Source organism: Littorina saxatilis, unplaced genomic scaffold (assembly GCF_037325665.1).
Source record: "Littorina saxatilis isolate snail1 unplaced genomic scaffold, US_GU_Lsax_2.0 scaffold_1181, whole genome shotgun sequence".
Classification (NCBI taxonomy): domain Eukaryota; kingdom Metazoa; phylum Mollusca; class Gastropoda; order Littorinimorpha; family Littorinidae; genus Littorina; species Littorina saxatilis.
This window is the reverse complement of record NW_027126702.1, coordinates 21,217-34,961: the sequence shown is the minus strand read 5'-3', so window position 1 is coordinate 34,961 and position 13,745 is coordinate 21,217. Positions and strand designations below refer to the sequence as shown.

Below are 13,745 nucleotides of genomic sequence, written 5' to 3'. Positions count from 1 at the left end.
GCGCCACCTAGGTGTCTGCTTGTGTTTAGTTGTAATCAGTCACCTGCACTTATGGTGGAATGACCGAGGTCTTTTACGTGCCACAGTGGTGATGTGACACGGGGGTGGAACATGGATACTGTCTCTGAGTCTGCACATAAAGTTGACCCGTGTCCGTCCCGGCCCGGATTCGAACCTGCCACCCTCGGATCACAAGTCCAGTGCTCTACCAACTGAGCTACCGGGCCCCTTTATTGTCTCAAAGGGGTTCAATTTTGACAGAACACCGTTTTTGTCGTCCGGCCACAGGAATGGAAATTTGCCTGTGACTTTTTCCTGAAAAACTATTGGTTGTTGCTGGGAATAAGGATATTTCTTCCTTGTTCTTTTCTTTTAAATTTCCGCCATTTAGAAGAGAATCTGGATTTCTAGCATAATATATGATCGAGGCACGCAGATAGTCTGAGGAGGAGTATCAGCAATGCAGTAACACCTCGCAAAATGCTTCTTTTTGTTTTGGTCTTGACCTTTCTCGCTCGAGGTAAGTAGAAAACCATATTGTTGTTGTTATGTAGATACTGTTTTTTTACATTTAGTCAAGTTATGACTAAATGTTTTAACATCGAGGGGGGAATCGAGACGAGGGTCGTGGTGTATGTGTGTGTGTCTGTGCGTGTGAGTGTGTGTGTGTGTGTGTGTGTGTGTGTGTGTGTGTGTAGAGCGATTCAGACTAAACTACTGGACCGATCTTTATGAAATTTGACATGAGAGTTCCTGGGTATAAAATCCCCGAACGTTTTTTTCATTTTTTTGATAAATGTCTTTGATGACGTCATATCCGGCTTTTCGTGAAAGTTGAGGCGGCACTGTCACGCCCTCATTTTTACAACCAAATTGATTGAAATTTTGGTCAAGCAATCTTCGACGAGTATTGCATTTCAGCTTGGTGGCTTAAAAATTAATTAATGACTTTGGTCATTAAAAATCTGAAAATTGTAAAAAAACATAAAAATTTATAAAACGATCCAAATTTACGTTCATCTTATTCTCCATCATTTTCTGATTCCAAAAACATATAAATATGTTATATTTGGATTAAAAACAAGCTCTGAAAATTAAATATATAAAAATTATTATCAAAATTAAATTGTCGAAATCAATTTAAAAACACTTTCATCTTATTCCTTGTCGGTTCCTGATTCCAAAAACATATAGATATAATATGTTTGGATTAAAAACACGCTCAGAAAGTTAAAACAAAGAGAGGTACAGAAAAGCGTGCTATCCTTCTTAGCGCAACTACTACCACGCTCTTCTTGTCAATTTCACTGCCTTTGCCATGAGCGGTGGACTGACGATGCTACGAGTATACGGTCTTGATCTTGCTGAAAAATGGCATTGCGTTCAGTTTCATTCTGTGAGTTCGACAGCTACTTGACTAAATGTTGTATTTTCGCCTTACGCGACTTGTTTTTAGTGGGTTTTTTTTTTTAACTAGAATGCCAACAAACACACAAAAGCTAGCTGACAAAGAAGCCAAAATAAACCAACATACAACCGACCAACCAACACACTAGTAATCAAATCAACCAGCAAACAAACAAACAATCGTGTCAAAAAACAACTACAATAAAAATAACTGTTGTAACTGGAAAAGTTGCAAATAACGTTTCTGAAATAACAAGAATACTGAGACAGAAATGATTTATGGGAAAACAGTGTTACATATTTATCCAATTTTAGTGTTTATGAATTCGAGATTGGTTCGGTTTTGACAAAAAAAAGTTCTGCCTTCCTCTCTTAGATTGTTCATGTCAACATTGTATCCATTGATTAATACATTGGTTTATTAATTTGTTTATCGGGTCTTGATTCTGCTTATGAGTCACAAGAACTAAATTACAACGTTAAATTTTAGAAATGTAACCTCTTTTTTTACATTTAGTCAAGTTATGACTAAATGTTTTAACATCGAGGGGGAAATCGAGACGAGGGTCGTGGTGTATGTGTGTGTGTATGTGTGTGTGTGTGTGTGTGTGTGCGTGCGTGTAGAGCGATTCAGACCAAACTACTGGACCGATCTTTATGAAATTTGATATGAGAGTTCCTGGGTATGATATCCCCATACGTTTTTTCATTTTTTTGATAAATGTCTTTGATGACGTCATATCCGGCTTTTCGTGAAAGTTGAGGCGGCACTGTCACGCACTCATTTTTCAACCAAATTGGTTTAAATTTTTGTCAAGTAATGTTCGACAAAGCCCGGACTTCGGTATTGCATTTCAGCTTGGTGGCTTAAAAATTACTTTATGACTTTGCTCATTAAAAAACTGAAAATTGTAAAAAAAATATTTCTTTTATAAAACGATCCAAATTTACATTCATCTTATTCTCCATCAATTGCTGATTCCAAAAACATATAAATATGTTATATTTGGATTAAAAACAAGCTCTGAAAATTAAATATATAAAAATTAATATGAAAATTAAAATTTCGAAATCAATTTAAAACTCCTTTCGTCTTATTCCTTGTCGGTTCCTGATTCCAAAAACATATAGATATGATATGTTTGGATTAAAAACACGCTCAGAAAGTTAAAACAAAGAGAGGTACAGAAAAGCGTGCTATCCTTCTCAGCGCAAGTACTACTCTGCTCTTCTTGTCAATTTCACTGCCTTTGCCGTGAGCGGTGGACTGACGATGCCACGAGTATACGGTCTTGCTGCGTTGCATTGCGTTCAGTTTCATTCTGTGAGTTCGACAGCTTGACTAAATTAATGTTGTTATTTCGCCTTACGCGACTTGTTTAAATGATGCATTAACAACAGCGGTTTGCAACTTTACAGAACTGTAGTCAATGTATAGTTTAACAGAATTCCAAGAGAGATTCTGAGAGAGGGAGAGAGAGAGAGAGAGAGAGAGAGAGAGAGAGAGAGAGAGAGAGAGAGAGAGAGAGAGAGAGAGAGAGAGAGAGAGGGAGAGGGAGAGGGAGAGAGAGCAGTATATTAGAGTTACCGGGTGTCCATGTTTGTGTACGTTGTAAGTTTAGATGCAGTTGTCAGAATCTTGATATTTTGTTGGTAGGAAAAAAATGGAGCTGTGCTTGAAAAAATAATCTGCTGGTATTGTGACATGAATACAATGAATGACGAGGTTGATTTTCATTTTTGAATGTCTTCACTATTAGGTGATCGAATTAAGTTCATTCCTGAGAAAAAAACACTTTGATATCTGGCATTAAAACGGCTTTGTATGGCAATCTTTATGTTAGTATGAAATGTATGATTGCTGACTCCTGATCGCTATGAAAGTTTCCAATTGCTGTTGAGTAATTACGGTTGTTGTCCTCCATGCCTCTAAATTGGTTACACGATTTAAACTTAAAACTATGTTCTTTTCTGTTCTGTCCTGTTCTTATTTAATTTTCTTTTACTTTCAATTTATTTTTTCTTCTTCTTCTTTTATTTCACAAAAAAATCAGGTTCGCATGCCTTTGAGTGGAGAAGCGAGATCAACACTGGTATTACCATCTACGGCTGTTTGGGAGATGACGTCACCTTTCCGTGGAATTACGTCACAAGTAAAGACGAACACATCATCGCCGTTTTCTGGTATTCTGACAAGAATGGGACTTTTGCCTACTTCTTCGCGAATCGTTTCTTGACGTCATCAGACAGGGTGATTCACACCTCAAACGCTGGTATGACGTTAAGGGGTCTGACTGGGGATGACGTCGGCATTTTCGGTGTACACGTCAAAGTGTATGGAATATCTGAACTCTACACACAGAATGCGAGATTGGTTGTTGTAGGTAAGTTCTGCTATTTTCATTTGATTTTAATTACTTTATTTTATGTGATTAGAGAGAGAGAGAGAGAGAGAGAGAGAGAGAGAGAGAGAGAGAGAGAGAGAGAGAGAGAGAGAGAGAGGTTATGTGTATACGTGTGTGTGTGTCTGTGTGTGTCTGTGTAACGTGCATGTCTGTATCTTATTATCTGTGTTTGCGCGATTTTTTGGCACACATTCTGACCTGTTCTTATCTCATTCATTAGAGTCTCCCGCAATTCAAAATGGCGAACTAGAGGTAACGGAGCACACCAAGGGGAACAACTCTGCAGATAACCAGACAACCTGCACTTCCAACGTACAGCTGAAGTGTGGCAAGTTTCTTGAGAAAGGAATACCCTCTGTTGCTGTATCGTGGACGGTCAGTTTCAACATTTCTGTTTTCTTCAGTTTTCTTTTTTTTCTGTTTAATTTTTATTATTATTTTTATTTTTTTCATTTTTCTTTCTGTCCTTACTTTTTTTGCATTTCCTTTTTTTCCTTCTTTCTTTTCTGTCTTCCTTCCTTCCTTCCTTCCTTCCTTCCTTCCTTCCTTCCTTCCTTCCTTCCTTCCTTCCTTCCTTCCTTCCTTCCTTCCTTTCTTCCTTCCTTCCTTCCTTCCTTCTTTCCTTCCTTTCTTTCTTCCTTCCTTCCTTCCTTTCTTCCTTCCTTCCTTCCTTCCTTCCTTTCTTCCTTCTTTGTCTTTCCAAGGTTTTCTGTTCGATAGTTCATTGCAGCGTCCTTCCTTCCTTCTTTCTTTCTTACTTTTCTTTGCAAGGTTTCCTGTCCGACAGTTCATTCATTTGCAGAGTCCTTCCTTCCTTCTTTCTTCCTTATTTTTTTCCAGGGTTTCCTGTCCGACAGTTCATTGCAGCGTCCTTCCTTCCTTCCTTCTTTCTTTCTTATTTTTTTTCCAAGGTTTCCTGTCCGACAGTTCATTGCAGCGTCCTTCCATCCTTCTTTCTTTCTTATTTTTTTTCCAGGGTTTCCTGTCCGACAGTTCATTGCAGCGTCCTTCCTTCCTTCCTTCCTTCTTTCTTTCTTATTTTTTTTTCCAAGGTTTCCTGTCCGACAGTTCATTGCAGCGTCCTTCCTTCCTTCTTTCTTTCTTACTTTTCTTTGCAAGGTTTCCTGTCCGACAGTTCATTGCAGCGTCCTTCCTTCCTTCTTTCTTTCTTATTTTTCTTTCCAAGGTTTCCTGTCCGACAGTTCATTGCAGCGTCCTTCCTTCCTTCTTTCTTTCTTACTTTTCTTTCCAAGGTTTCCTGTCCGACAGTTCATTGCAGCGTCCTTCCTTCCTTCTTTCTTTCTTATTTTTCTTTCCAAGGTTTCCTGTCCGGCAGTTCATTGCAGCGTCCTTCCTTCCTTCCTTCTTTCTTTCTTATTTTTTTCTCTCCAGGGTTTCCTGTCCGGCAGTTCATTGCAGCGTCCTTCCTTCCTTCTTTCTTTCTTATTTTCTTTCCAGGGTTTCCTGTCCGACAGTTCATTGCAGCGTCCTTCCTTCCTTCTTTCTTATTTTTCTTTCCAAGGTTTCCTGTCCGACAGTTCATTGCAGCGTCCTTCATTCCTTCTTTCTTTCTTATTTTCTTTCCAGGGTTTCCTGTCCGACAGTTCATTGCAGCGTCCTTCCTTCCTTCTTTCTTTCTTATTTTTCTTTCCAGGGTTTCCTGTCCGACAGTTCATCGCAGCGTCCTTCCTTCCGTCTTTCTTTCTTATTTTTCTTTCCAGGGTTTCCTGTCCGACAGTTCATTGCAGCGTCCTTCCTTCCTTCTTTCTTTCTTATTTTTCTTTGCAAGGTTTCCTGTCCGACAGTTCATTGCAGCGTCCTTCCTTCCTTCTTTCTTCCTTATTTTTCTTTCCAGGGTTTCCTGTCCGGCAGTTCATTGCAGCGTCCTTCCTTCCTTCTTTCTTTCTTATTTTTCTTTCCAAGGTTTCCTGTCCGACAGTTCATTGCACCGTCCTTCCTTCCTTCTTTCTTCCTTATTTTTCTTTCCAGGGTTTCCTGTCCGACAGTTCATTGGAGTGTTTCACGTTCACAAGCGTGTTGACGCAGAAACTGTTCAGCTTCGGTCGATATCTGCGGATACTTTGCACACTGTTACTCTCAATAATTGCAGGTTTTTGTTCCTGGAGTTTTAGATTCGAACTTGGAGCGACACGTGCAGCTGCTCGCTTTTTAAAACTTTCATTCAGCACATTGAGAGCGGAGTGGCGCAGTGGTTAGAGCGCTTGCCTCTCACGCTGGAGGTCGTGGTTCGTCCCCCACTCGGGGACAAATACAAATACCCGATTTTTCCGAGCGCTCTCCAGTCCACCCAGCTGGAAATGGGTACCTGACCCTATTCAGGGCCGGGGAAGGCAAAGGCAGCGAGGGAGAGGAGATGGGCACCGCCCTCATAAAAAGCTGGCCCCCAGAAAAGTGGAGATCTCTAACATCTCTCTCCCCTACGACCAGATGGTTATGGGAATACCTTTACCTTTACCTTTACCATTCAGCACTATATAAAACAGAGAATTCGTGAGGGAATTCTCAATTAAAGCCTGAGTTATGTCATCCGACATCTTGCACCTGACTATATTCATAGTCAAGTATTTCCACTGATAGTCAACAAATTGTTTACGTTTTCTTTCTATTTTGATTTGTTTTGTATGTCATTCCATTTTATTCTACGTTGTAGGATCCAGACGGAAATCAACTGAACAGCACAGACTTCAACGATGGCTACTTTCTACTGGACCTTCCTCACAAACACAAGGGCGGTAACTATACATGCTCACTCGCTCTCGAACCGGAAACTGTCAAATGTCTTGAGAGTGAAGTCCCTTTGCAACGGTCTGCTTCTTTTTTCTTGCAAACGGTCAAAACCCAGCTGGTCAAGCAAGGGTACGAGTTGAAGCTACAGAAAACAGAAATAGGTCAGTTGAAAGCAAGACTGTTGGATTTTGAAAAACACCTGCAGTCCAGCGGGCAAGAGCTACTGGAGGAGAGAGTGAATCTACTGGAATCAAGAACAGAAAATTTGACAGCAAGTTTTCAGCTCAGTAACGTCTTGGGTAATAAAGAACAAGATGAAACAATGAAGGATGTTTGGCACCAGGTTTTGCAGCTAGAATCGGCTGACGAGAAACAGGGTAACAGAACTGATGACGTTTTCAACATGGTTTTGGATCTGAAGTCATCCCAGGAAACGCACAACGACCGAATCAATGACGTTCTCGACAATACTTTACAGCTGGAAACATCTGACCAAAAGCAAGATACAACAATTCATGACGTTTCAAACAAGGTCTCGCAGCTGACGTCATCTGAAGAAAGACAGGACCAAAGACTAGATGACGTGTCAAGTGATGTCTCGCGGCTGAAAGAAACTCAATTAGAACAAGCCAACAGAATTGATGGAGTTGTCGACGAGATTTCGCCGCTGAAGACAACCGATGAAACACACAATGACAGAATGAACGCTATGTTACAGACACTGACCACACTTCAGTCCGAGTTTGAAACAGAAATCAAAGAACTTAGGCAGGTCAACGAGAACCAGAAAACCACGATCGGGCAGTTACAGCAGAGACTGGACAATCTTGACCAAAGCCACAACGACGCGTCTTTGAAAAACGAAGCACGGTTTGACGATGTATGGAATGTACAGAAATCTCTCAACAAAACAATTCAAGAACAGGCTTCCTCCTGGGAAAAACAGCTACAGGCGTCAGAAGTAAACCAGCAACAGAAAGTAGACTCTCTTTCCAACAACGTGGAATCCGCTCTACAGACACTGAATGCCACCTTGACTCATGAGCTGACTGAACAAGACGAGAGACTGCAGGGAAGCTTGGGCGCTGGGCAAAAGCTATTGGCGGAGAGGTTGCAAGAAGCACGGCAACGTGTTTCTGATCGTTTCAGACAACTTGAGGTTGAAGAAACGCACCACTATGAGGAACTAAAGCAGAAAACTCAAAGCCTTGAGCGGGAGCATGACAACTTGACAGAAGTCGTGGCCACTCTTCGTGACACGTTCTCATCGCGCTCTGAAACTTCGAAACAATCATTTTCCGATAAATTAGCTGAGATCGAAGCCAAGCAGAAGCAGAACCAAGCAGAAAGCGTTCAAACCACAGAGGACGTAGACACACGACTGAAAAATATCACAGCATTGCTTGAAGATGTTCGCTTGACGACAACTTCAGAACTAGAGACACTGCAGACGAACATGTCCACGAAGCTCGAGGAGTTTGAAGTGAACCAGAAGAGGAACACAGAGCAGCGCATTCAAGAAGACCTCTACCTGAAAACACAACTAAATAACTTGAAAGAAACGCTTTCCATGGCGAGGCAAACGTCAGCATCCAATTTGCAGACCTTGCACCAAAACATATCGACAAAATTGAGCGAGATGGAAGCCGTTCAGGAGCAGAACACAGGAGAAATTCAGAACCTCAAAGCACAGTTCAACAGCTTGTCAAACCCCATCTCTACTCTTCAACAAGAGACTGGAAATCTTGAGATAGTTGTCACCAACCTAACAAGCCAACTTCAGCGTCAGAACACAACAGTTGAGAAAATGAGAGACGCCATTGAATCTCGTTTGGTTTCTCAACAGACTAGTCTTGAAGAACTTCAAGAACATCAGAACCGTATGAAAGAAAACGTCACGGATGCCTTTAGGATCATGCAGTCGACACAAGAACGGTTTGAAACAGCGCTCCAGGCAGTAGACACAGAGCAAACCAACGCCACAAGATCCTTGACAGCAGAGCTATCCCTACTCAACAATGCTGTAGGAGATTTCGAACCGTCGGGAGATTCTGAAGTATCTTCGCTAACTTCACAGCTAACGGAACTTGAGCAGAACTTGAATTCGGTTCAACAAGAGTGTCTTAAAAATAAGGAAGCTATCGTGCCCAGAGTTGCCACTCTGGAAAGCCAACTGCAGACGACAAGGCTAAATCTGGGTCGTCAGGTCAATACAACGGCGACCACATCCACGCTAGTGACTTCACTGTCCAGTCAAGTGAGCAGTTTGCAGCAAAATCAGCAGAGCGTGTCGTCCGTCAGAACAGAGCTACAGGACTTTATTGACTTCAACAATAAACTGCGTGAGTAGCTAGCAACCTTTTTCTCTCTCTCTGAGAAACTAAAAACTTTAGACTTTGAGTAGTTTGATTGTGTTCTCGGACTTAGTGGGTATAGTCTGCTTCTCTTCTCAATGCAAAGGCAAAGTCTGTGAGTGGTCAGCTTTTCGCATACACTTACCGTAAGCACAACAAGCAATGCTTTTAAGACGGAAGCTCTCAAGGATTATTATTGCCATTTTCCGTGCATGTAGTGGCTGCAATTGTTTTAACATTCACCGAAATGCTCTCATTTTGCCACCTGGACCCCAACAAAGACGCCATTTTTTTTACCCCGCCGGTGCCCTGGGTTGCTGTGCACGAGAAAGCTGCACACCAGGTGGGAACCAACCGCAGAGTCAGATTGGTTGACTGGGAAATTGAGGTTTGTGATTTCAACCAATCTGAACTTGCGGCACGCTCTCATCCGGTTGGTAACTTTCTCCTGTGCATCAGCCCTGTTCTTCTATTTTCGCAACTTTCATCGGTTTAGTGATGCGACTCCTCTGTATGTTTCTACAGACCCTATACGGCTGGCAGGGGCTAGCTCCAGCAGCAGACAGGGCCGTGTGGAGATTCTGGTGGGGAAGGAATGGGGCACGGTCTGCGACGATGGCTGGGACAACAACGACGCCAAGGTCGTCTGCGCCATGCTCGGATTCTCAAGGTCAGTCAGTGTTGAGGTCAAGGTCAATTATGACAAGGTCACTTGCAGTTAACGCACGAATTTTGTTTTTGTACTCTATTCTAGTGCTATTGGTATCTAGTATTAAGGTACTCGAAGGTTCGTTGGTGTCCTGTTTAAAATCGGCACGGTCGTAGTATTTTGCCTCATATCAAAGCTGGTGAACTTGTTAAACCTTAATTCTCTTTGTCATTTTCAGACTCAGAATTATCACAGTTTAATTGGTCTGTTTGAATTATGTGTTTGTGGTAAGACGTCGGCCTCCTAATCGGGAGGTCGTGAGTTCGAATCCCGGTCGCTGCCGCCTGGTGGGTTAAGAGTGGATATTTTTCCGATCTCTCAGGTCACCTTATGTGCAGACCTGCTAGTGACTTAAACCCCCTTCGTGTGTACACGCACGCACAAGACCAAGTGCGCACGGAAAAGATCCTGTAATCCATGTCAGAGTTTGGTGGGTTATGGAAACACGAAAATACCCAGCATGCCTCCCCCGAAATCGGCGTATGCTGCCAGAATGGCGGGGTAAAAACGGTCATACACGTACAAATCCACTCGTGCTGAAAACATGAGTGAACGTGGGAGTCTACGCCCATGAACGAAGAAGAAGAAGAAGAAGAAGAAGAAGAAGAAGAAGAAGAAGAAGAAGAAGAATTTATTATGTGTTCAAAATATCTTTCACTTGTCAGTTTAGTTTTTTTCCTTCAAAGAGACACTATTTGCCTGTTGGTTTCATCAGAGCTTTCAGGGATACACTGATATCCATGACAAATAAATCAGCGGCCACAAACAAAACAAGTCGCGTAAGGCGAAAATACAATATTTAGTCAAGTAGCTGTCGAACTCACAGAATGAAACGCAATGCCATTTTACTCGTAGCATCGTCAGGCCACCGCTCATGGCAAAGGCAGTGAAATTGACAAGAAGAGCGGGGTAGTAGTTGCGCTAAGAAGGATAGCACGCTTTTCTGTACCTCTCTTTGTTTTAACTTTCTGAGCGTGTTTTTAATCCAAACATATCATATCTATATGTTTTTGGAATCAGGAACCGACAAGGAATAAGATGAAAGGGTTTTTAAATTGATTTCGACAATTTAATTTTGATAATAATTTTTATATATTTAATTTTCAGAGCTTGTTTTTAATCCGAATATAACATATTTATATGTTTTTGGAATCAGCAAATGATGGAGAATAAGATAAACGTAAATTTGGATCGTTTTATGAATTTTTATTTTTTTTTACAATTTTCCGATTTTTAATGACCAAAGTCATTAATTAATTTTTAAGCCACCAAGCTGAAATGCAATACCGAACCCCGGGCTTCGTCGAAGATTACTTGACCAAAATTTGAACCAATTTGGTTGAAAAATGAGGGCGTGACAGTGCCGCCTCAACTTTCACGAAAAGCCGGATATGACGTCATCAAAGACATTTATCAAAAAAATGAAAAAAACGTTCGGGGATTTCATACCCAGAAACTCTCATGTCAAATTTCATAAAGATCGGTCCAGTAGTTTAGTCTGAATCGCTCTACACACACACACAGACACACACACAGACACACGCACATACACCACGACCCTCGTTTCGATTCCCCCTCGATGTTAAAATATTTAGTCAAAACTTGACTAAATATAAAAACGAACAAACAGCAATCCCCGTCGATCGTCGACGATCTTGGATAGTATTCATTTTTTGGGGGTTTAAAGGGACACTTTTCCCCGCGAAAACAGCTAGGGTCAACACATCAGATTTGGCCAGGCTTTTACATGGGGTGAGGCCATCTCCTCACTTGGTCACATACCAAAAATGAAGAGTCTGGGTGCTCACTATGCATAGTGGGAATTGTTTTGGAATTAATTTTGTAAATGCCGCTAAATTCATCAATAATTATTCCACATCAAGCAGTCAAGGTGTTGGTTTCTGGTGTGTGACCAAGTGGAGGGATTGTCTCATTCCATGCAAAAGCCTTGTCGAGTCTGATAAGGTGAGCCGAACTGTATTTGCGAGGAGTGTGCCATTATTTATTTTATTGTTAGTATTTTGTTTGTTTGTTATGGTAGGTCTGGTGCCGAAGCTAGAACTTCGGCGACCTTTGGCCAAGGCTCGGGTCCTATCGTCCTGGATGACGTCAACTGTGACGGAAGTGAACGAGACATCCGGGTCTGTCGCTCGGCCACGGCTTTTGGCTCGCATAACTGTGGTCACAGTGAGGATGCAGGCGTCGTCTGCCGCTAAAGCAGGCTACCAGTTATGTATTGTTCTGGAGACATGTAGACCAAATTATGACATTTAACAAAGATCGAGACACTGAATATGTTCTAGAAGACCACATTTATTTTTCGTTTCAGTTTAGTTACAATTCTGTTTAATATGTAGGAATCTCGGTCATCCACGTACGTTAGATTTTACTGCGTTTAGCCAGCCGTTGTTGTCACGTGGCTCAAAGATGGGTAACCCAATTTTCAATCGCTATAAACTTGATATAAACCCCCAACTGTCTGTGCGGAAATACTGACCGTACAAACATGCATATCTGGATGAAAGATTCAAAACTTGACTAAATGTAAAAATCAAGTTTGTCACTTTCCGGCAGCGTTTTGTGGAACTGCTTCTCCCGAACCCTTTTGTTCCTAGAATTAAATTATATGAAGATATAATTTTTAGCGTTTTAGATATAATTATACAATAGCAGAGACATAGATAGTAAGTGATCTAAAAGTGTGTGGAACTAATGTGTCCCAGTCCCAATAAGAAGCTATGAATGAACACTTAGCGGTTATCATCCTTACGTTATATCCGTAGGCTTACCTCTCATAGATTACAAGTATTGCACTCATATCTGTCGTGATAGTCTCAAATCGGCATCACATAATTTTCTTTACCGCATTTTTGTTGTCGTTGCTTTCTTATCATGTATCTACTAATGGATATTTGCTCATTTCACGAACTCTAATAATTCTTTATTCCCCCCTCTGCTTCTTTACCTCTGTAAACTTGTAGAGCTAGTTATTTTTCGATAATGACCCAGCAACCAAACAAATAACGAGCCAGCAACAGCCTGAATCCTCGATAGTGCAATGGGTTGAGAAGCTGTTCTGTTTTGGTACTACTTTTGCGACTGAAAAGTTCCGAATGCTCTAATGTACGAAGTATACATTTCTGGAGCAAACAATACAAACATACCGCATTTAAATTAACAACTACAGGCCTGAACACATGAATCTCCATATAAAATCCATGAGTTCGGTTGTTTTCTGAATCTAGATCTGCCGTGCACAAACCGTTCATCACAAGCAAATTCCCAAGGCAAGTAACTCATACTTTGTCTAGCGACAAGAGTAGTTCCCCTTCTTTTCACTCAGTTTCTTCGACTGACAACACTGCGGCGGTCAGTTTTCAACAATATTTCATTTTATAAACAGATCACACGCAACCAAATGCACACATCTCATCAATTTAAACAACATAAAGCGGTTTCATACACTATTTTCCCCAGAAAACTGAACTTCATACAGTAATTAACGTTGGAACACGGGTGCAAAAGTTCGTCTGCTAGTCCCATTTGACGAAAGAACATTATCCTAAGCGATACTAAAACATAAACAGAACATACAATAGCTGCCTTTACCGCCACAGCAGAATAACAGCATTTATCTCCCCCCCCCCCCCCCCCCCCCTCTGCTTCTTTCTCTATCTCTGTAAACTTGCAGGGCTAGTTATTTTTCGGTAACTTACCCAACAACCAAAATCACTTACCCAACAACGGGCCTGAATCCTCGATAGCTCATGGGTAGAGACTGTACACATTGTGGATCTACTTTTTGCGACTCAAAAGTTCAGAACACTCTAATGTACAAAATATACATTTCTGGAGCAAACAATACAACCATGCCGCATTTAAACCAGCAACTACAGGCTTGAACACATGAATCTCAATATAAAATCCATGAGTTTGGTTGTTTTCTGAATTCAGATCTGCCGTGCACAATCGTTTATCGCTAGCAAGATTCCAAGGAAAAGTAACTCTCATACTTTGTCTAGTGACACGAGTTGTCCCCTTCCAGATTTCGGCTGCATCGACGAGACTGCAATCCGACGGTCAGTTTTCAACAATATTTCATTTTATAAACAGATCACACGC

General features: G+C 41.4%; 1 protein-coding gene across 1 annotated transcript; it reads left to right on the top strand.

The window, feature by feature from the left end:
• Positions 1-289: 289 nt before the first annotated feature.
• LOC138955200 (putative leucine-rich repeat-containing protein DDB_G0290503) lies at positions 290-12,260 on the top strand. The gene is made up of 6 exons (XM_070326857.1): positions 290-520; positions 3,462-3,791; positions 4,033-4,187; positions 6,484-8,902; positions 9,440-9,584; positions 11,665-12,260. The coding sequence occupies exons 1-6, from the start codon at positions 481-483 to the stop codon at positions 11,837-11,839; spliced, it is 3,264 nt and encodes a 1,087-aa protein (XP_070182958.1). The 5' UTR covers positions 290-480; the 3' UTR covers positions 11,840-12,260.
• Positions 12,261-13,745: the final 1,485 nt, after the last annotated feature.